General features: G+C 44.0%; 1 protein-coding gene across 3 annotated transcripts in view; it reads right to left on the bottom strand.

The window, feature by feature from the left end:
* Positions 1 to 24827, bottom strand: part of LOC140458014 (protein kinase C-binding protein NELL2-like) — a 375163-nt gene that overhangs the window by 244524 nt on the left and 105812 nt on the right. For all 3 annotated transcript variants that reach the window (XM_072551970.1, XM_072551972.1, XM_072551971.1), the window contains 2 exons: positions 24723 to 24825; positions 21925 to 22053 (listed from right to left, as the gene is read on the bottom strand). In XM_072551970.1, coding sequence (XP_072408071.1) covers positions 21925 to 22053; positions 24723 to 24825 — 232 coding nt within the window. The remainder of the gene's footprint in view (positions 1 to 21924; positions 22054 to 24722; positions 24826 to 24827) is intronic.

Here is a 24827-nt window from a genome sequence, read left to right as displayed (position 1 = left end):
TTATCGTGTACCTAGCATTTTAAAATGCGGCACAGAAAAACTGCACCAATTTTTCATTGAGGAAATCAGATATTTTGTTTTAAACAATTCCCTCAGAGAGGCATTTCACTGACAGATGGCAGAACTTTAATAATACCCAGAAATTACAAGGCACTTTTCCAGGCCTGACGTCCCAGTTACAAGTAGGAATCAGACATGATAGATTATAGGACAGTTTTAGCTTCCTGCCAAGTGTTTCTTGATGGAGAAGAGCTAAAACTGTAAAAGGCTGCCCTCACATTGCAATTTTAATTTGATGGCCACCATCCAAGATGAAAGCTGTACTTTACTGAGGCATAGCCAAGTGATAATAGAGAGAAATCAACTGAAGTATTTTGGAATCATTAGCAGACTCTGTGGACTGGATTTAATGCCTCTGCCTGAACTTGGAGTGGGTGGGTATTAGAAAAGGTAGGAGGACCCCCCGTTCTAGGATTCTTGATTCACACCTTCATTCCACGCTGTGTGGGAATTTTATAGCTCTGAGATAAAGGTCCATGTAGGAAGCCTGCCCACAGAAATTCCACCCCATTCCTACTCCACTGTGAGATGGGCATATTAAACCTCACGTTATTTCTGTGGTTTGGGCTCATTTTCTTTGGAGACATGGTCCCCAGCATCTGGGTAGATGTGAACAATGGGGAAAGCCTAGTGTGGAGTCAGGAGGTTTTTTTTAACAGGCAAATTCAACACATATGGTCAAATGTACACGTATACTGCAACGCGGTATGTTAAGTTATTTTTTAAATTGAATGATTACTGATAGGGATTTGTTTAAAAATGATGTATATGTCAAATTAACGTGGTTGAAGAGCTTCAGGGCAGAGGAAATGACCTGGGAGTTGCAGTGGGAGAGGGACTCCCTGAGATTCTTGTAGAGAGAGGAGGAAAACTTCTTCAGCACTGTCCCCATGACTTGTCTGGACTTGTCCCACCTGCCTATCTCCTTTTCCACCTATCCACTCCACCCTCTCCTCCCTGACCTAGCACCTTCAGCCCCTCCCCCACTCACCCATTGTACGCTATGCTACTTTCTCCCCACCCCCATCCTCCTCTAGCTTATCTCTCCATGCTTCAGGCTCTCTGCCTTTATTCCTGATCAAGGGCTTTTGCCCGAAAAGTCAATTTCAAAGCTCCTTGGATGCTGCCTGAACTGCTGTGCTCTTCCAGCACCACTAATCCAGAATCTGGTTTCCAGCATCTGCAGTCATTGTTTTCACCTCCATATACTTCAGCCTAGTTTGCTGTAATTAAGACATTTCTCATTCCAGCAAAGTGTGCCCTACTTAGAATAAAACTGTGGCTATGACTCTCCCTTTTTCTTTTCAAATCTAGTATCAAACTCCGTCATAATGTGTTCAGCTTTGACAAGGAATCATTAAATCACCCCACAATCATAATTCTACAAACATAAGCACGTGGCTGCAAATATGCAATGAGAAACAAGCCATATGCCTGATTCATCAATCATGATATTCAAGTTTGGTTTTAGAGTATACAAACAATGCTTAAACCATCAAGGGTGGCTTGCCAGCAGCACTACTGACTGAGTTGTTTGGGTCCTAAAGGACATAGTTGCGAGACTGCATCTGTGGCAGATGAACCAACAAGGGGGAGAAACATACTTGACCTCATCCTCAACAATCTACTTTTAGCAAGCAGACTGCAGCACTTCAAGAAAGAAGCTCACTTTCTCAAGGGAAATAAATACTGATCCAGCCAGTGATACCATGTCCCATGAGTGTATAAAATAAAAGTAGACTAATGCTATAGTGAAATGAAGAGAGCAGAAGGATATCCCAGGAACAGCACCAGGCAATAGCTAAAAATAAGAGGTCAACCTAAAGCTTACCATGTGACTATTTTCATGCCAAGCTGCAGAAACTGCATCTAATAGACAGCGATCCCACAATCAACAGATCGGTTCCAAACCTTATAGCCCTGCTACATCCCTCTGTGAATGGTGGTGGGCAGTTAGAAGAAAGATGCTCTACAATTACCCCCATCCTCGATCATGGGGTAGCCCAGCCCCTCAGTGCCAAAGACAAGGCTGAACGCCTGCATCCACCTTCAGCCAGAAGTGTCGGGTGGATGGTTCATTTGGTCTTGATCTGAAGTCACCAGTATCACAGATGCTGACCTTCAAAACATTTGATTCCCTCAACGTAATATCAAGAAACAGTTAAAGGATATTGAAAAGGTGATGCGTCCTGACAACATATGACATTGGCATCTAAGCAGCAACATGGAAAATTCCCAGGTCTGTCCCCTCCACATCAATCAGAACGAACTAAATCCAACCTTTTACTGCCTCATCAGTCTGCTTTCGAACATTAGAAAGTTGTTGGAAGCTGTCATCATCAGTACTATTTTGGCACTTACAAATTAATAACCTGCTCAGTGACTCTCTATTTTGGCTCTACCAGGGCCATTCAGTTCCTGATCTCAGCCTTGGTCCAAACTATGTACAAAAGAGCTCAATTCCAAAGGCGAGGCAAGAGGGAAAGCCCTTGACATCAAGGCTGCATTCGACCGAGCGTGGCATCAAGGAGCCCAAGCAAAACTGGAATCAATGTCGGATCAGGAGGAAAACTCTCTGCAGAGGAGAGGTTTGGAGTCATACCTGACACAAAGGAAGATGGTAATGGTTGGTGGAGGTCTGTCTCCTCAGTTCCTGGGAGATCTCTGCAGGTGTTGCTCCAGCTTTGTGATTTTGCTGGAGGCAGTTTCATGTAGACATCTGTTTCTTGGTTGGCTGCTGTGGGAGTGTAATCAACCAAAGGAAAGAGCCATTGATGGCATTATGTGAAGCAGCAGAGCAATTTTAACTGCCATCTCCTCTAGATCCACATTCCAGGAAATAAAAAGAAGGCTGATGTAAAGTGGGCGCTGGATGCTGGATTAGAAATGTACTCCCCTCTCTGATGACCTTACTCCCAGTGTTCACACCTTGCATGATGCTGGCTTCCCTCACAATCAGTCATGTTGTCCTAAGCTCCTGGTTGTGGTCACCCTTAATACAACTAACTTGCACACTGGCTGTATGCCAGCAAATGGGTGGCAAAGTGGCACAGTTGGTAGCACTGCTGCCTCACAGCGCCAGGGACCCGGGTTCAATTCCTGTCTCAGGCGACTGACTGTGTGGAGTTTGCACATTCTCCCAGTGTCTGCGTGGGTTTCTTCCGGGTGCTCCGGTTTCCTCCCACAGTCCAAAAATGTGCAGGTTAGGTGAATTGACCATGTTAAGTTGCCCGTAGTGTTAGGTGAAGGGGTAAATGTTGGGGAATGGATCTGGGTGGGTTGCGCTTCGGCGGGTCAGTGTGGACCTGTTAGGCCAAAGGGCTTGTTTCCACACTGTAAATAATCTAAAAATGGTGCTAGCACCAGAATTTCCATCTTTGCAGCAAATTCCAGCACAAAATACCAGGTGGTTTAATCAGAACTGGGGAAAGGCCAGCAATCTCAACATCAGGCATGTTTTCCTTTATTGGTCAGAGCAGAGATTGTAATAACTGGCAAGTCCTATTGCAGGTGTTCAGAACTTTAGTTAGGTCACATTTGGAATATTGCGTGCAGTTCTGGTTACCACACTATCAGAAGGGTGGAGGCTTTGAAAAGGGTATGGAAAAGGGTAACCAGGATATTGCCTGGTTTGGAGGGTATTAGCTACAAAGAAAGATTGGACAAATTTGTTTGATTATACTTGAATGTCAGAGGCTGAAGGGATGATCTTAGAGTCATAGAGATGTACAGCATGGAAACAGACCCTTTGGTCCAACCTGTCCATGCCGACCGGATATCCCAACCCAATCTAGTTCCACCTGCCAGCACCCGGCCCATATCCCTCCAAACTCTTCCTATTCATATACCCATCCAAATGCCTCTTAAATGTTGCAATTGTACCAGCTTCCAACACTTCCTCTGGCATTGAAGCTTACAAAATTGTGAGAGGCGCTGATAGGGTGGATAGTCAGATATTTTTTCCTGAGGTGGAAATGTCAATTACTGGGAGGTAGAGTTTCAAGGAGATGTGAGAGGCAAGTTTTTACACAGAGGGTGGTAACTGCCTGGAATGCTCTTCCAGGGGAGGTGGGAGAAACCGATACAATAGCAACATTTAAGTGGTATTGAGGCAGAGACATGAACATGCAGTATAGAGCGTCGAGGTGAAAGGTTTTTAGTTCAGAAAGGCGTCATGTGTTGGCACAGTCTTGGTGGGCTGAAGGGCCTGTTCCTGTGCTGTACTGTTCTTTGTTCTTGATGTGTTCAGTTTTTATTTCCCCAGATGCTGCCAGATGTGGTCAGTACCTCAAGCCTTGTGCTGGGCTTTGGTGAAGGGGTCAGGTACAACCTGGCGAACAATGCTCAATGGAGGCAACAAAGAATGGCTTCAATTACGTATTTACATCTTTATGCAAGAGACAAATTAATTCAAGCATAATTTACAATACAAAATGGCGGCAGTGGACTAGGCAGCATCCAGGCTCCTGTGCCAAGGGCTCATCCACTCCATCTGCTTTCATTTTCTTTTATTTTCTATCCTTTCTTTCATCTTCTTGTCTTATTTACTTCTTTTCTCTGCATATTTATTTGGTGGAAGGCGGTAGGAAGTTGGCTTCGGCAGGTTCTGGAGCATGGTGGTGGCTGCTGCGCCCAGAGCAGGATTCAGACAGTGGCGTCGAGGGGACAGTTTGCAGAGAGGCAAGCATGAGGACCCACGATCGAAGAGGTGGAGGAGCAGTCCTGCAATGGTGATGGCGATTCCTCGTGCCCATTGCAGCCACACCTGATGGTGGGTCTGCTTCGGTGTCTTCAGCAGCGCGGCCCGAGATTCCATCGCATGGCTTAGCCCGAGATTCCTTTTAGATCACTTACAGTGTGGAAACAGGCCCTTTGGCCCAACAAATCCACACCGACCCTCCAAAGCGCAACCCACCCAGACCCATTCCCCTACATTTACCCCTTCACCTAACACTATGGGCAATTTAGCATGGCCAATTCACCTAACCTGCACATTTATGCACTGTGGGAGGAAACCGGAGCACCCGGAGGAAACCCACACAGATACGGGGAGATTGTGCAAACTCCACACAGTCAGTCGTCTGAGGCGGGAATTGAACCCGGGTCTCTGGCGCTGTGAGGCAGCAGTGCTAACCACTGTGCCGCCGTGCCATGGCTTTTGCAACATCTGCCTTCCGAGGATCGCTGACCATGAGACTCTTCCTTGAGGCAGCTTCCGTGGAGTCTTCTGGCCTGGTATCCCAGTAGCCCGGCATGGCAAGCAGTCTCACAGCAAGACTGTCTTTTCCCGAATCTAGGAGCCGGGAATTGAACTAAAATGGATTTTGTCTTCATTTTTTCAATCATTTTCTTGCATCTTGTATGTTTTACAAAAAAAAAACAGTGAAAAGTGTTTAAGTTGCCATACCAAGGTGCCTTGATTAATAATGGAATGCATGGATAAGAAAAAGATTTTTAAAATCTTATGAATGAACAAAAAAGTCTCTCAAACTAGACTTATTGATGCATTCCCTTATTGATCTGGGTGCCATAGTATCGCAACTTAAATACTTTTTACTGTTTTCGAGGAGAAAGTGAGGACTGCAGATGCTGGAGATCAGAGCTGAAAATGTGTTGCTGGAAAAGCGCAGCAGGTCAGGCAGCATCCAAGGTAGAATTCCTGAAGAAGGGCTCATGCCTGAAACGTCGATTCTCCTGCTCCTTGGATGCTGCCTGACCTGCTGTGCTTTTCCAGCAACACATTTTCAGCTACTTTTTACTGTTGTTTGTAAAACATACAAGAGGCATTAACTGTTTTATTCAAAAAGACACGGGATCATAATGTCTAGTTTGACAGAAATTTTTATTCGTTCATGATTATGGGCATCACTGGCTGGGTCCAGCATTTATTGCCCGTCCCTAGTTGCTCTTGAGAAGGTGAGGGTTAACTGCCTTTTTGAACCACTGCAGTCCACCTGCAGTTAGTTGACCCACAATGCCCTTAGGGAGGGAATCTAGGATTTTGACCCAGCAACACCAAAGGAATGGTGAGTCCAGCGGTATCCTGGATGGTGCCAAGCTTCTTGAGTGTTGCTGGAGCTGCCCCCATCCAGGTAAGTAGAGAGTACTCACTCACACACTTGTGCCTTGTTGGCGGTGGATATATTTAATAAAACATGCGTCGCTGAAACTGGTGAATGAGTGTAGCTATGAATGTAATGAGCTTAGAAAATCTAAAATGATTGAAATTTGCCTTAAAAAAGCATCTAACTATCCCCCAACTTTGATTGATTGTCAGTTCAAGTGCCTTTTCTTTAGTTTTAAAAACAAGTCCTCTGAACTGGGCCATCTATTACATTGACATAAAACAAAGAACTGCAGATGCGAGAAAAGTGAAACAACAACAGAAATTGCTGGAGAAACTCAACTGGCTTGGCAGCATATGTGGAGAGAGAAAGCAAAGTCAATGTTTTGGGTCTCATTCCTGATGAAGGGCTTTTGCCCGAAATGTTGATTCTCCTGCTCCTCAGATGCTGCCTGACCTGCTGTGTTTTTCCAGTACCACACTCTCGACTCTAATCTCCAGCATCTGCAATCTTCACTTTCACCTCATGTTTTGGGTCCAGTTGACCCTCCATCAGAACTGCTTTTTTTTTTTGCTTGGTTTGTAGGGTTTTTTTGGCTTTCTTTTGCTGGTAGGGCTGTTCAGTTGAAGGGTCACTAGACCCAAAACATTGACTTTGTTTTCTTTCTCCACAGATGTGACCAGACTTGATGAGGTTTTCCAACACTGTGCTTTTTATATTCATATACCTGCTTTACATATGCAGTACAATTTGAGAAGTATACAATTATCGGGATTATTCCTGAGATGCATATTCAGGATGTGTATATACAGATTGCTCAAGTAGCTTTGACTTCACATAAAGTGGAGAGGCCGGTGTTGGACTGGGGTGGACAAAGTTAAAAATCACACAACACCGGATTGTAGTCCAACAGGTTTATTTCAAATAAACCTATTCGGACTATAACGCAGTGTAGTGTGATTTTTCACTTTGTTCATAAAGTGGCTAGTGCTGTGCTTTGACCCCAATAGCGTTTGTTTTAATATCAGAAGCAAGCTAGAGAATAGTGTGTGAACACACACACACACACACCCTACACCCCCACACACACTCCAACACCCACACATTCACCCACAGACAACCATACTCTCTCTCAGACACACACACACACTCTCTCTCTCTGTCTCTTACATACACACAAACACATTCGCACTCCTTCACATACACACACTCTCACACATACATATATACATACATATACACACACACACACACACACACTCTCTCTCTTACATACACACAAGCACAGACACCCACACTCCACACACACACACAAACACTCTCACACATGCATACACACAATCCTACACTCTCTCACACACACACATCTACACCCTCCCCCCCACACACACCCTGACACCCACACTCTCTCACACATTCACACACAGACATCCAAACTCTCTCTCACACACACATACACACACACACTCTCTCTCTTACAAACAAACACAGACACCCACACTCCTTCACACACACACAAACACTCTCACAGACGCAGACACACACACCTACACTCACTCTCTCTCTCACACACACACATCCACATCCTCCCCCCCCCCCCACACACACACCTCGACACCCACACTCTCTCACACATTCACACACAGATATCCATACTCTCTCTCTCACACACACACACACTCTCTCTCTCTCTCTGTCTCTGACATACACAAACACAGACACCCACACTCCTTCACACACACACACACACACACACTAAAGACACATTTATCTCAGCTGCCTATACAGAGATGTCGAGATGCTTCAGTCTGAAATATTAATATCAAAGACTGTTTTAACCGAAGAGGACAGCAGCTACTTGTACACTGGCAGTCTTCCCAATCCACTGCAGCTTTGCAATGCTTACTACTGATAGTTGAGCCTCACGTATTTTTTGCTCACTGTGAAAAGTAGATTACTGTACCTTTCCAAATGACCTTTTGTACCGGCTTTTATTCAGACTCTGCCAGTCATTTAAAGGCTTGTGGGATTACTCCACTTCTGTGTAAATCCAATATTCCTTCAAATGTGTGAGCTAATAATATTAGTGATCTGTGTTCGCAATTCCACAATGAAATTCAAAGAATAGTATCAAATTCCCCTCGGAGTTACGCCTCCACACAATTAATAAGATATCTTATTCATGCCTATGAAGTCTACGATAATTGATTATCACAACCAGCTGAAAGCCTTTTGTGCCTCACTTCCTCAGTGCTCTTGAAATAACTGCTCACTGCAGCTTGTGAGGAATGCTTAATGTAAATCTTAACCTTCACACAATCTTAATGCTCTTCATTGTTGAGGTCACCATCATCCAAAACTCAACTTTCACGTGCACCCATACCCCTTATCAAGCTACATGAACATTTTAGGGCGAGTTTGCAATTCCAGCCTTTGTGGCACACATTAATGCATCACCCTTTGGTCATTGTTGTATGAAGGAATGTGGAGATGGAATAGGAGAGTGGGCTGAGGTAAATTCTCAACCCATGATCATACTTCATGACAGAGTTGGTTCAAGGAGCATTATAACCAACACCTCCTAGAAACATAGAAACATGGAAAATAGGAGCAGAAGGAGGCCATTCAGCCCTTCAAGCTTGATCCACCATTCAATCTGATCATGGCTGATCATCCAACTCAGTCCCCTGTTCCTGCTTTCTCCCCATAGCCTTTGATGCCTTTAGCCCTAACTCCGTCTTGAAAATGTTTTGGCTTCAAACACCTTCTGTGGCAGAGAATTCCACAGGCTCCCCATTCTCTGGGTGAAGAAATTTCTCTTCATCTCAATTCTACATGGGCTATCCTGGATCCTTAGACTGTGACTTCTGGTTCTGAATTTCCTTGTCATTAGGAAAATCCCTCCTGTATTTTTCCTGGCTAGTCCTGTTCCCTAACTCTTGTGAATGGAAAATTGTAGAAAAGAAATGAACCTGATACGCAGATAATTTGCACCATACTAAAAACTTTGCAAACACTCAAATGTATGCTACTCCTTATTCTCTCAACCTTGCAGCAACAACATCTGGAATTTATCTAGTGCCCTTCATCTTTCTTAATAAAACTGTTCCAAGTTGCTTTAAAAGAACACAATCAGTCAGTACTGAACACTGAACCAAAGTAGGAATATTAAGGTGGATCCCCTAGTTTTTAATCAAAGGGAGAGGTGCTGAGGAGTGTTTTATATTAGCTCATGGTTCAAAGCAAAGATATATTCCATTACGAAAGAAAGTTCCCAGGAAGAAGATAAGCCAACCAGTGAAGTTAAGGATAGCATCACATGGAATGAAAAAACATATAATGTGGAAAAGGTGGAAAGCCAGAGGATTTGGAAAGTCTTAAAAATCAACACAAGGCTACCAAAACAATTAAAGAGGGAGCAGGTAAACATCGATGGTAAACTAGTAAGTAATACCAAGATGGACTGCAAGGGTTTCTTTCAATATATAAAAATAAAGAAACAAGTCCCCCAAATAGTCAATGGGAATTAGAGGAACAAATGTGCAGGGAGATTTGGGAGACTTGCAAGAGCAATAGGATTGTCATTGTAGGGGATTTTAATTTTCCTAACATAGACTGGGACTGCCATAGAGTTAGAATGGGGCTTAGATGGGGTGGAATTAAGTGCATTCAGGAAGGTTTCCTCAAACAGTATGCACAGTCCTACTCAGGAAGGGCAAAAATCGACCTACTCTTTGGAAATAGGGCAGGGCAGGTAACTGATGTGACAATAGGGGAGCACTTTGGGACCATTGACTGTAGTTTAGATTAGATTCCCGACAGTGTGGAAACAAGCCCTTAGGGCCCAACAAGTCCACACTGACCTTCCGAAGAGTAACCCACCCAGACCCATTTCCCTCTGACTAACGCACCAAACACTATGGGAAATTTAACATGGCCAATCCACCTGATCTATGTGATCGTGGGTAGAAACCGGAGCACCCGGAGGAAACTCATGCAGACACGGGAAGAATGTGTAAACTCCACACAGACAGTTGCCCAAGGCTGGAATCGAGCCTGGATCCCTGGCTCTGTGAGGCAGCAGTGCTAACCACTGAACCACCTTGTCACCCTTTTCCACCCACCTAGTGAAGCCAACCACCCCCCTCAACCACTCCCTTCCAAATTAGATTAGATTTAATAATAAAGTGCTGAGATCATAGAATTCCTATAGTTTGGAGGCAGGCCCTTCGGCCCAACAAGTCCACACTGACCCTCCAAAGAGTAATCCACCCAGACCCATTCCCCTACTATCCTATATTTACCCCTAAAGTTCCATTAACTTTAAAATATTTATGGAGACAGATTAAACTGGCCCACAGGTTCAGGCTCTAAATTGGGGCAAGGTGAATTTTGATGGAATTAGACAGGAGCTTGCAGGCGTTGATTGGAGGAGTTTGGTTGCAGGCAAAGGGGCCTCCGGCAAGTGGGAGGCCTTTAAAAGTGAGATAGCTAGAGTTCAAGGTCTGTGAGGGTGAAGGGCAAGGTTGGCAGGAGTAGGGAACCCTGGATGACAAGAGATATTGAGGCTTTGACCAGAAAAAAGAAGGCGGTATGGCTCAGATACGGTCAGCTGGGATCAAGGGAATCCCTGGAGGTATACAGAGGAGACAGGAATTTACTGAAGAAGGAAGACGGGGGTGAAAAGAGGGCATGAGATAGACTTGGCTGAGAGGATTAGGGTGAATCCAAAGAGGTTCTTTTAGTATATTAAAGGAAAAAGTATAACTAGAGTGAGAATAGGACCCCTCAAGAACCAAGTGGATATGTATATTTAGAACTCCAGGAGATGAGCGAGGTTCAATGAATATTTCTCCTCTGTGTTTACCTCATGGAGAAAGACATGAAGACTTGGGAACTTGGGGACTTCAGTGGTCATATCTTAGGGACAGTCCACATCACAAGTACAGGAGGTGATGGATGTATTAGAATGTATGTAGGTGTATCAGTCTCCTGGTCCTGACCAGATATATCCAAGAACACGGCAAAAGGCTAGAGAAGAAATTGCAGGGGCTCTGGCTGACATTTTTGCATCATCGTTAGCCACGGGTGAGGCCCTGGAAGACTGGATGTTAACGAATGTTGTACCTTTATTCAAGAAGGACTGCAAATAAACACCTGGGAACCATAGACCAGTGAGCTTAACATGTGTGATAAGTAAGTCACTTAAGAAGATTCTGAGGGGTAAGAGATACATGCATTTCAAAAGACAGATTTTGATTAGAAATAGTCAGCATGGCTTTGTGCGTGGGAGATCATGCCTCACGAGTTTGTTAGAGTTATTTGATGATTTTGGGGAAACAAAATTATGACACAATCAGACAGAGGTCGGGAAGTACAGATTGGGAGCAATTGTTCCACAGAAAGGGCACAACAGACATGTGGAAACTGTTTAAGAAGCAGTTGTTACCAGTGATGCATAAATTTGTTCCTCTGAGACAGGCTAGAAGGGGTAAGATTAAGGAGCCTTGGATGACGAGAACAGAGGAGCTTCTTGTCAAAAGGAAGAAAGCAGCTTACGGTAGGTGGTGGAAACAAGGATCCAGCACAGCTTTAGAGGATTGCAGGCTTATTAGAAAGGAGCTCAAAATGGATGGTGGAGAGCCAGGAGGGGCAGAAAAAAAGCTTGGTGGGAAGGATAAGGAAGAACTCAAAGACATTTTACTCATACATGAAGAATAAGAGAATGATCAGGAAGAAGGTAGGGCCAGTCAGGGATAGCGTAGGGAACTTGTGCGTGGAGTCTGAGCAGATAGGGCAAGCCGTAAATGAGTTTTTTGCCTCCGTTTTCACTACGGAAAGGGACCTTGTTGTGAATGAGAACTTTGAGGAGCTGAGAAACAGACTTGAACAGATCGAGACTGAGGAAGTTGATGCGCTGGAAATTTTGGCAAACATTAAGATTGATAAGTCCCTAGGGCCAGACCGAATGTATCCTAGGCTGCTCCAGGAAGTGAGAAAGGCGGTTGCTAAGCTACTGGTGAAGATCTTTTCTTCCTCACTTTCCTTGGGAGTCATATCGGAGGATTGGAGGATGACGAATGTTGGTCCTCTTTTCAAGAAGGGTAATAAGGAAATCCCTGGCAATTTCAGACCAGTCAGTCTTACATCTGTGGTCAGCAAGGTTTTGGAAAGAATTCTGAGGGATAGGATTTATGACTATATGGAAAAGCATAGCATGATTAAAAGCAGTCAGCATATCTTTGTGAGGGGCAGGTCATTCCTCTCAAATCTTATTGAGTTCTTTGAGGAGGTGTCAAGACAGATTGATGAAGGTCAGGCAGTGGAGGTGGTGTATATGGACTTCAGCAAGTCATTTGATAAGGTTTCCCATAGTAGGCTCATTCATAAAGTCAGGAGATATGGGACACAGGGGGATTTAGCTCTCTGGATTCAGAATTGGTTGGCTAACAGAAGGCAGAGAGTGGAAAGTATTCTGCCTGGAGGTCAGTGTTGATTGGCGTCCTGCAGGGCTCTGTTCTTGGGTCTCTGCTCTTTGTAGTTTTTATAAATGTCTTGGATGAGGAGGTTGAGGGGTGGGTTAGTAAATTTGCAGATGACACAAAGGTTGGAGGTGCCGTTGATAGTATCGAGGGCTATTGTAGGCTGCAGTGCGAAATAGACAGGATGCAGAGCTGGGCTGAGAAATGGCAGATGGAGTTCAACCTGGACAAATGCGAAGTGATGCTTCTTGGAAGGGTGAATTCGAATGCTGAATATAGGATTAAAGACAGGATTCTTGGCAGAGTGGAGGAACAGAGGGATCTTTGTGTTCAAGTGCATAGATCCCTCAAAGTTGCCACCCAAGTGGATAGGGTTGTTAAGAAAGTATATGTTATTTTGGCTTTCATTAACGGGGTATCGAGTTTCAGAGCTGCTCTACAAAACTCTGGTGAGACCACACCTGGAATATTGTATCCAGGTCTGGCCACCCTATTGGGCTTTGTAGAGGGTGCTGCCTGGATTGGAGGGCTTCTCTTACAAATAGAGGTCAGAATTTTCTCTCTGGAGAGTAGGAGGAAGAGAGGTGTTCTGATCAAGGTGTATAAGGCTTGGATACAGTCTATAGCCAGAGACTTTTCCCAGGGCAGGAATGACTAGCATGAGGGGGTCATCATTTTAAGATATTAGGAGGAAGGTATAGATGAGACGTCAGAGGTAGGTTCTTTATGCAGAGAGTTGTGAATGCATGGAATGCGTTACCAGCGGTGGTGGAGAAGCAGAGTCATTAGGGACATTTAAGCAACTGCTGGACATGCACATGAACAGCAGTGAATTGAGGGGAGCGTAGGTAAGGTTATTTTATTTTAGATTAGGATTAATTCTAGACACAACATCATGGGGTGAAGGGCCCATTCTGTGCTGTACTTTTCTATATTCTATGTTCTGAGTGATCAGGAAGGTTGATGAGGGTGGGGTGGTAGACATAGACCATGTAGATTTCAGTAAAGTCTTTGATAAGTTTCCTCACGGTAGGCTACTCTGGAAGGTTAGATCACAGAATCCAGGGCAAATTGGATACACAATTGGCTTGATGGTAGGAAGCAGAGGGTAATAGTGGAAGGATGCTTGTAGGACTGGAGGCCTGTGACTAGTGGAGTGCCTAAGAGTTTGGTTTGTTACTTGTTTGCTGTTTGTAATCTATATCATTGATTTGGATGAGAATGTACAAGGCATGATTAGTAAGTTTGCTGATGACACTAAAATAGACTGTATCATGGACAGCAAGGAAGGTTATCAGATGTTGCAGCAGGACCTGGATCAGCTGGGAAGTGGAGCGAGATATGGCAAATGGAATTTTATATAGAAAAGTGTGAGGCCTTCCATTTTGGAAAAATCAAGGCAGGAGTTTCATGGTGAATGATAGAACCTTAAGGAGTGTAGTGGAACAGAGGGACCTTGGAGTTCAAGTGCACAGTTCTCTGAAAATGGAGTCCCAGGTAGACAGGGCAGTGAAGAAGGCTTGTGGCACACTGGCCTTCATCAGTCAGGGCACTGAGTATATAAGTTGGGAAGTTATGTTGCAGCTGTAGAGGACGTTGGTGAGACCACACTGGAGAACTGTGTTCGGTTTCGGTCAACTTGCTATAGGAAGGATGTTCTTCAACTGGAAAGAGTGCAGAAGAAATTTACAAGCATTTTGCCAGGCCTCAACGGTCTGAGTTTTAGGGAGAGCTTGGACTTTTTTTATTTAGAGCGTAGGAGACTGAGGGGGGATCTTATAGAAGTGTATAAGATCATGAGAGGCATGGAAAGGGTGAACGCACTCAGTCTTCAAGGATCAAGGACTAGAAGGCATCAGTTTAAGGTGAGAGGGGAAAGAATAAAAAAGGAATCTGAAGGGCAACATTTTTACACAGAGGGTGGTAGGCATATGGAATAAGCTGCCAGCGGAAGTGGTTGAGGTGGGTTCATGAGCAACATTTAAAAGGCATTTGGACAAATCCATGGATAGGGAAGGTCTAAAAGGATATGGGCCAAGTGCAGGGAAATGGGGTTAGAGTGGATGGATATTTTGGTAGGCATGGACTAGTTTGGGCCCAAGGGCCTGTCTCCGTGCTGTAGGACTCTATGACTCTAAAGGCCAAAGTTAATATAAGCCCCTTAGAGAACAAGGCTGGCGAAATAATAACGGGGAGCCAGGAAATGGCAGAGGAGTTGAATAAATATTTTGCGTCCGTTTTTATAATAGAAAACACTAATAGCATTCTGAAAATAAAGAAGGGGCAAAAGGAGGAAAGCAAATAAATATAATACCTATCACTAGAGAAAAAATGCCAAAGAAACTAATGGGGCTAAAAACTAATACGTTGCCCGGACTTAATGGGATGCATCCTAGGCTATTAAAAGAAGAGACAGTGGATGTATTGGCAAAAATGTTCAAATCCCAAAGCATAGGAAATATGCAAATACAAAACCTTCACATATAAAGGGAAGACTAAAAAGGATGACTACAGGCCTGTTAACTTAACATCTATTATCAAGAAGATATTAATGTCTTGTTTAAAGGGTGCAATAGCAAAGTATTTAGAAATACATAATATGATCAAGCAGAGTCAGTATGGCTTCACAAATGGTAAATTATTCCTAAAAAAGGTATTTGAACTCTTTGAGGAGGTAATGAACATAAACTGAAAGCAGTGGATGTCATAGACTTGGATTTTCAGAGGGTGTTTGATCAGGTACCACCCATTAGGCTACAAAAGAGACCTTTCGTGTTAGGAGTAGTTTACTGGTTTGAATGGAGAATTGGCTAGATAATGAAAAATAGAGAATTGGGATAAAGAGATAATTTTCAGGATGGTAACTTGTAAACAATGACATGCCACACAAATCAATCCTGGGGCCACAGTCATTTACAATATATATTAATGATTCAGATAATGAAATTGAATGTAAAATGACACAAAAATAAGTAGGAAGGTAATTGGCAAGGATAAAGAGTTTACAGAGGGATATAGGCAGGTTAAGTGAGTGGGCAAAAACTTGGTGGATGGGAATGATGCTGGAAGATGAGAGATTATGCACTTTGGCAGAAAGACTAGAGGAGCTGAGCATTGTTTAAACGGAGGAAGACTGCAGAAAGCATCGAGGGATTTGGAAGTCCTTGTGCATACTTTACAAAATGCGACCATCCAGGTTCAGCTAGCAGTAGAGAAAGCAAATGGATGTAGGCCTTTATTTCAAAGGGAATGGAGTATAAAAGGAGGAAGGTTTTGCTAAAACAAGGCATGAATTACACCACAGCTGGAATACTGAGAAATGTTTTGAGACCCTTATCTAAGGAAAGATATACTGACATTGGAGACAGTCCATAGAAAGTTCACTAGGTTGATATCAGGTATGGAGGGATTGTCTTTGGGCTCCTATTCACTGTCGTTTCAAAGAATAAGAGGCAATCTTAATGAAATATAAAGGATTCTTAGGGACTAGATAGGGTAGAGGTAGAAATATCATTTCTCCTTGTGGGACAGTCTAAGACCAAAGAGCATAATCTCAGAATCTCAGGTTGTCCATTTAAGATAGAGATAATTAGGAATTATTTCTCTCAGAGCGTAGTGAATCTGTGAAATTCTTTACAGCAGAGAGCCATAGAGGTTTACCGTAGAAAGCTGTCAAGCCTTAGGCATGAGGGATATTCAAGGCTGAGGTACAGATTTTTAATCAGTAAAAGAGTCAAGGGTATGGGGAAAAGACAGGAAAGTGGAGTTGAGGATGATCAGATCAGCCATGCTCTCATTGAATGGCAAGAGCAGACTCAAAGGGCTGAACAGCCTACTTCTGCAGTGACATTTTATGACTTAATGGGATGATAGGAGGAGCAAGAGTTGGAGAAGGTTCGGGATGGAATAACCACAGAACTTAGGGCTGAGAATGTTGAAGGTAAAACTACTAAGTTTGGATTGAAGGGAAGTGGAGGATGCCCAAGAGATCAGAAGTGGGGGTCAGCATTCTTGGAGAACTGTAGAACATGGCAAAAGTCACAGAGATGGGACAGGAACAAACCCATAGAGGGAATAAGTTTGAGAATCTTGAAACCTAATCATAGCTGGATCTGGAATTATTGTCATTTTTCAAGTATGGATTGGGCCTACACTGCGCCAGTTAATACAGGTAACAATTAGAGGTGGGAAGGGGAGGAAGCAGGCAGTGCAGGGATCCCCTGTGGTCGTTCCCCTCAACAATAAGTATACCGCTTTGGATTCTGTTGGAGGGGGAGGGCCTAGCAGGAGTAAGCTGCAGTGACTGGGTCTCTGGCACGAGGTCCGGCTCTGAGGCTCCGAAGGGAAAGGGGGAGAGGAGGAGAGCACTAGTTATAGGAGACTCTATAGTTAGAGGAACAGACAGGTAGTTCTGTGGACATGGGCGAGACTCTCGGATGGTTTGTTGCCTCCCAGGTGCCAGGGTCCGAGACGTCTCGGACCGTGTCTTCAGAATCCTTAAGGGGGAGGGTGTGCAGCCAGAAGTCGTGGTGCACGTTGGCACCAATGACATAGGTAGGAAGATGGGTGGGGAGGTCATTCAGGAGCACAGGGAGTTAGGCTGGAAGCTAAAAGTTAGGATGGACATAGTCGTCATCTCTGGGTTGTTGCCGATGCCACGTGACAGTGAGGCAAGGAATAGGGAGAGAGTGCAGTTGAACACGTGGCTGCAAGGATGGTGTCGGAGGGAGGGCTTCAGGTATTTGGACAATTGGACTGCATTCTGGGGAAGGTGGGACCTGTACAAGCAGGACGGGTTGCACCTGAACCAGAAGGGCACCAATACCCTGGGAGGTAGGTTTGCTAGTACTCTTTGGGGGGATTTAAACTAATTTGGCAGGGGCATGGGATCCAGACTTGTAGTCCAGCAAGAAGGTTAGCTGTTTGTCAGGATGTCCAAGAATGTAGGGAGGCTGTGGAGAAGGTAGCACTGACAGGGAATACTTGTGGACACAGAGATGGGTTCAAGTGTGTATACTTCAATGCAAGGAGTATCAGAAATAAGGTGGGTGAACTTAAGGCGTGGATCTGTACCTGGGACTACGATGTTGTGGCCATCACGGAAACGTGGATAGGAGAGGGACAGGAATGGTTGTTGGAGGTTCCTGGTTACAGATGTTTCAGTAAAATTAGGGAGGATGGTAAAAAAGGAGGGGGTGGGGGTGGCGTTGCTAATTAGAAATGGTATAATGGCTGCAGAAAGGCAGTTCGAGGGGGATCTGCCTTTGGAGGTAGTATGGGCTAAAGTCAGAAATAGGAAAGGAGCAGTCACCTTGTTGGGTGTTTACTATAGCCTCCCCAATAGCAGCAGAGATGTGGAGAAACAGATTTTGGAAAGGTGCAGAAGCCACAGGGTAGTAGTCATGGGCGATTTCAACTTCCCAAATATTGATTGGAAGCTCTTTAGATCAAGTAGATTGGATGGGGTGGTGTTTGTGCAGTGTGTCCAGGAAGCTTTTCGAACTCAGTATGTAGATTGTCCGAGCAGAGGGGAGGCCATATTGGATTTGGTACTTGGTAACGAACCAGGACGAGTGATGGGCTTGTTAGTGGGTGAGCATTTTGGTGATGGTGACCACAATTCTGTGATTTTCACGTTGGTTATGGAGAGAGATAGGTGCGTGCAACAGGGCAGGTTTTACAATTGGGGGAAGGGTAAATACGATGCTGCAAGACAGCTGTCAGGGAAGGATGTTGTGGAAATGTGGAACTTTTTCAAGGAACAGATACGACGTGTCCTTGATATGTCTGTACCTGTCAGGCAGGAAAGAGATGGTCGTGTGAGGGAACCTTGGTTGACGAGGGAGGTTGAATGTCTTGTAAAGAGGAAGAAGAAGGCTTACATAAGGTTGAGGAAACAAGGTTCAGACAGACCATTGGAGGGATACAGGATAGCCAGAAGGGAGCTAAAGAAAGGGATTAGGAGAGCTAAGAGAGGGCATGAAAAATCTTTGGCAGATAGGATTAAGGATAACCCCAAGGCATTTTATGCATATGTGAGAAACATGAGAATGACGAGAACGAGTGTAAGTCCGATCAAGGACAGTAGTGGGAGACTGTGTATTGAGTCGGAAGAGATAGGAAAGGTCTTGAATGAGTACTTTTCTTCAGTATTTACAAACAAGAGGGATTGTATTGTTGAAGAGGAGAGTGTGAAATGGACTGGTAAGCTAGAAGAGATACTTGTTAGGAAGGAAGATGTGTTGGACATTTTGAACAACTTGAGGATAGACAAGTCCCCCAGACCTGACGGGATATATCCTAGGATTAATTGGGAAGCAAGAGAGGAAATTGCAGAACCGTTGGCAATGATCTTTTCGTCTTCACTGTCAACAGGGGTGGTACCAGGGGACTGGAGAGTGGCGAATGTTGTGCCCCTGTTCAAAAAAGGAAATCGGGATAACCCCGGGAATTACAGGCCAGTTAGTCTTACTTCGGTGGTGGGCAAAGTAATGGAAAGGGTACTGAGGGATAGGATTTATGAGTATCTGGAAAGACACTGCTTGATTAGGGACAGCCAGCACGGATTTGTGAGGGATAGGTCTTGCCTTACAAGTCTTATTGAATTCTTTGAGGAGGTGACCAAGCATGTGGATGAGGGTAGAGCGGTGGATATAGTGTACATGGATTTTAGTAAGGCATTTGATAAGGTTTCCCATGGTAGGCTTATGCGGAAAGTCAGGAGGCATGGGATAGAGGGAAATTTGGCCAGTTGGATAGAAAACTGGCTAACCGGTCGAAGTCAGAGAGTGGTGGTAGATGGTAAATATTCAGCCTGGAGCCCAGTTACAAGTGGAGTTCCGCAGGGATCAATTCTGGGTCCTCTGCTGTTTGTAATTTTTATTAATGACTTGGAAGAGGGAGTCGAAGGGTGGGTCAGTAAATTTGCAGATGAAACGAAGATTGGTAGAGTTGTGGATAGTGCGGAGAGCTGTTGTCGGCTGCAAATAGACTTAGATATGTTGCAGAGCTGGGCTGAGGAGTGGCAGATGGAGTTCAACCCTGTCAAGTGTGAGGTTGTCCATTTTGGAAGGACAAATAAGAATGCGGAATACAGGGTTAACGGTAGGGTTCGTAGTAAGGTGGAGGAGCAGAGGGATCTTTGAAAGTTGCCACTCAGGTGAATAGAGCTTGTAAGAAGGCCTATGGTGTATTAGCATTCATTAGCAAAGGGATTGAATTCAAGAGTCGTGAAGTGATGTTGCAGCTGTACAGGACCTTGGTAAGGCCACATTTGGAGTACTGTGTGCAGTTCCGGTCGCCTCACTTTAGGAAAGATGTGGAAGATTTGGAGAGAGTGCAGAGAAGATTTACCAGGATGTTGCCTGGAATGGAGAATAGGTCATACGAGGATAGGTTGAGAGTGCTAGGCCTTTTCTCATTGGAACGACGAAGGATGAGGGGTGACTTAATAGAGGTTTATAAGATGATCAGAGGAATAGATAGAGTAGACAGTCAGAAACTTTTTCCCCGGGTACAACAGAGTGTTACAAGGGGACATAAATTTAAGGTGAAGGGTGGAAGGTATAGAGGGGATGTCAGGGGTAGGTTCTTTACCCAGAGAGTGGTGGGGGCATGGAATGCGCTGCCTGTGGGAGTGGCAGAGTCAGAATCATTGGTGACCTTTAAGCGGCAATTGGATAGGTACATGGATGGGTGCTTAAGCTAGGACAAATGTTCGGCACAACATCGTGGGCCGAAGGGCCTGTTCTGTGCTGTATTGTTCTATGTTCTATGTTCTAACCTCATCCCTACAGAATACCTCATTGCCTTTCAGCAGCTCCCCCTATGTCTGGTAAAGGAGAAACTTTCCATTTTGATGAATATAATCCTTGGAAATTCAAACCACTGCTCCATAACACAATTATACACCAATACAGTTAAACAAGCTACAGTTTTGTTGTTTATAATCCACGTGTACTCCCTGGACTACAAAAATGAAATGCACATTTCTGCAGTTGAGCAGAGCATCATTAAATTATTTATTCCCAATCTGCCAGTCTCACATACCCAATACAAAAAAAAATCAATCTGGCAATGTAGTCAGTAGAACATATGGTGGTGGTTGTTTAAATTGATTTACTATCAACATGAGGCTAACAGTTACTCACTTACAAATTGTCTATTTTGGATTATACAGTTGACTCACGTATGAAAACTTACATCCAGTCAAATGAACTTTCAAGAAGTCTCGTGCAGTTGTTGCCTCACTCTTATCTATTACAATATTGTACATTTCATTGTGACATCAGTATCACAATAAAAGGATGTTGCAGCATCAAAATACTGGGGCAAGTTGTAATAGGGTGTGGCATTGTGGATTATCTACCTCTTACTGAAAATTGCTGATGTTTTATTTGCATTGATTTGAATATTAATATATTTTGTAACTCTTCCATCATGGCACATTGGGCTGCATCACCAGTTTTATCGTGTGGTGGTAGTTTAAAATTGATCTGAAGATGCAAACATTCACTCTTAAGTGATGCCTTAAAAATATGACTAATACAAATATTTGATATGGGACATATGCGCCAGAGACCCGATTTCAATTCCTGCCTCGGGCTACTGACTGTGTGGAGTTTGCACATTCTCCCCGTGTCTGTGTGGGTTTCCTCCGGGTGCTCCGGTTTCCACCCACAGTTCAAAGATGTGCAGATTAGGTGAATTAGCCATGCTAAATTGCCCATAGTGTTAGTTGAAGGGGTAAATGTTGGGGAATGGGTATGGGTGGGTTGCTCTTTGGAGGGTCGGTGTGGACTTGTTGGGCTGAAGGGCCTGTTTCTGCACTGTAAGTAATCTAATCTAATCTAATAAATCTCATTTACACTTGTTCTGTAACACAAATGTCGTCACCAGCATTTAAGATTGTACAAGTTTGCAACTTCCAGTGTGAATTTGGGGGCTTAACAGTTTTCAAAATTAAGATTGATGGAATCTTGTTAGGTAAGGTATCTAGGCAACTGAAGTACAGAGGAACCGCGATTATCTAGCAGTCAATTAATCAAATTTCAGATTATCCGAACAAGATCGCAAGGTACCGATGCTTGGCTAACTGTGTTATCTGGCATTCAATTAACTGAACAAAATTCTCCCCACCTGTGTCCTTCGGATAACAGAGGTTCCTTTGTAGTGATGCAGATCAGCCATGATCTAACAAAGGCAAGCAGGCCAGATGGGCTGAATGGTTTACTCCTGACTCAGTGTTCTTGTTGTATCACTACGACAGATGAACATGGCCCTGGGTTTGGACAGACAGTAGATGTGTACATACTAACCTTCACAGTAGGCTTCATCGTCACGGAGAGGCACAAATCCACTTTTGCATTTGCAGATAGCACTCGCCTCCAAATTCACACATTCCGAATTCTCGACGCAGTTGGGGCCATCAGCACAAAAGTCATGACCTGTGTTGATAAAGAATGATTGGAGTGATTTTTTTAATTGATGAAGGTTTCCTTGTAATCTAATAGGAGTGACAGGTAGTGTTCCTCAGCTTTGGTATAGTACACCAAAGGTCTGAGATCTAACTCTGCACTCAAAGGTGGATAATTTCATTATACACAGCATTTGTCTCTATGATTCTGTTTGGTGAGCACCATTCCATCAGTTCCCATCAGCTAAATTCATGCGTCAAGGAGTGTTGAGATGTGCATTGTGATGTTAAAGCATCCAAGTCTATGGGTCAAGTGGTAGAAAATAGGACTATAATTAGGATGGCACGGTGGCTCAGTGGTTCGCACTGCTGCCTCACAGCACCAGGGACCTGGGTTCAATTCTAACCTCAGGCAGCTCTCACTGTGAAGTTTGCATGTGTCTGTGTGGGTTTCCTCCCACAGCCCAAAGATGTGCAGGTTAGGGTGGATTGGCCATGTTAAATTGCCCGTAGTGTTCAGGGAAGTGTAGGCTCGGTTGGTTAGCCATGGGAAGTACTGGATTACAGAGATAGGATGGAGGTTGAGTCTGGATGGAATGTTCTTCGGAGGGATTGTGTGGACTTGATGGGGCAAATGGCCTCCTTCCACACTGTAGCGATTCTATAATAATACTAAGGTGGTTGTTTTTGCATCAGCATGGATGCAATGGGCTGAAGGGCCTTTTTTCTGTGCTTAGCATGCTATGACTCTATAGAGTGTAGGTGCCGGTGTTGGACTGGGGTGGACAAAGTTAAAAATCACATGGCATCAGGCTGTAGTCCAACAGGTTTATATGAAAGCACTAGTTTTCAGAGCTATCTGACAAAGGAGCAGCGCTCCAAAAGTTTGTACTTCCAAATAAACCTGTTGGACTATAACCTGGTATTCTGGATTAGTGGTGCTGGAAGAGCACAGCAGTTCAGGCAGCATCCAAGGAGCTCCTTGGATGCTGCCTGAACTGCTGTGCTCGTCCAGCACCACTAATCCAGAATCTGGTTTCCAGCATCTGCAGTCATTGTTTTTACCTCCTTTATAACCTGGTATTGTGTGATTTTTAACTCTGACTCTATAAAGATAAACCGGAAAATCATTAACAGCAAATTAAAGTGCTTTGGAGGTAAAGATGACTATCCTCTTAATTACTTTATTCAAATTGGCTTCAATGTTTTTTCGGCCTGATCAGATGATTACCTGTTCATCATGAGTTATTTCAATTGCCAAAAATTGGAGATTCTTTTGAGTGGAATCAGTTTACAGAGTGGCCGTCCCCATAGTTGGCAATGCCTACTGGAGCAGCCTTTGGTGACTATCTGTGTGGAGTTTGCACATTCTCCCCGTGTCTGCGTGGGTTTCCTCCCACAGTCCAAAGATGTGCAGGTTAGGTGAATTGGCCATGCTAAATTGCCCGTAGTGTTAGGTGCATTGGTTAGAGTGAAATGCGTCTGGGTGGGTTACTCTTCAGAGGGTCGGTGTGGACTGGTTGGGCCGAAGGACCTGTTTCCACACTGTAGGGAATCTAATCTAAAACAGTCGAATAAATGAGAGATTCTGGAGTTTGTCCCTGGGAGAACTTTCTCAGGGGAGTGATTTACTGGAGAAATATTTTTCCATCTCGCTCCCCTCATTGATATCATCAATATCCTCTTGTCAGGAATAATGGGTCTGGAAATTTAATGGGCATTCACACCACTAGAATGATGCATTAACATCACTCCCTATTACAAATTCATAAAATATATATCCAGCTATCTGTGCAGTAAAATAGACAAGGCATGAGTTCGAATCCTTTGCAAATTTCTGGATTATTTGTGCATGTCCATCATTAGCCAAAAGCAATTCTTTTTCTTGCCATGGCATTCCCCAATGAACTTAATGAAATTGTAGAACATCTGGTCCATTATTTGTTTTACGCAATAGCAAGTTACAGGAGCCAGTCCCTAATGTGACTCTTGGTTTTGGAGAAGATCTGTTTTTCTTCTTACGTTATTAATTCCTACTCTTGCTAAAGTCTACCATTCCTTGCGTGAAAACCAAGTGTGTAACCTCCTCCCTTTTCTAAGGTTCTCTTTAGTTTTTGGCAAGAGGAAGCTAGTTCAGTTTGGTCTTTGCTGATTCCTACTTCTGTCTCATATTGTCCAAGTCTCTAACTGACTTGGTTCAAAAAGGTGATTGGCCAGTGGCGTGCTGTGACCTCCTACTCCATATCACGCGATGGGTTAGAGTTTGGGTTAGATATAGCATGGTGCATGCATGACTTTGTGTTTAGATTTTACCTTGCACAAGGAACGGAGATTTTTAATTCTCAGAAACATTGCACCACGCAGTAACAGATCAAGTAAGCATTACATTGAAATGGTCATTGGATCCGAATCATTAATTCTGATTTTGCTTCACAGATACTGCCAGACCTGCTGAGCTTTTCCAGCAATTTTTGTTTTTGTTGCTGTTTAGGAATTACATTGTGTTGCCCCTTCCACCCAAAAGATGACCATTTCATGCAAAGCAGTTGTTCGTATTCACTGCATCTGGAGTTTAAGTGAAACAGTTGCTTGGAAAAGTTTGAGTAACCAGTTCTTAAAATGGAATAATTTAGATTTCACCCGGGCTACAATGATCCTGAGTCAGGTTTAAACTTCAATAAAGACCCTTAAACAGTTTACCTCTGCAAACCTTGCAGCAGCTGTTTGTCAGGGAGATTTGGTTTGATCGTGAGCAAGGCAACGAAGGACAGCTTGAATATTGAACACGTTGCATCGATTTGTCCT

Source organism: Chiloscyllium punctatum, chromosome 32, assembly GCF_047496795.1.
Source record: "Chiloscyllium punctatum isolate Juve2018m chromosome 32, sChiPun1.3, whole genome shotgun sequence".
NCBI classification, from domain to species: Eukaryota; Metazoa; Chordata; class Chondrichthyes; order Orectolobiformes; family Hemiscylliidae; genus Chiloscyllium; species Chiloscyllium punctatum.
Note: the sequence above shows the minus strand (reverse complement) of the source record. Positions and strands in the feature narration are given on the sequence as shown.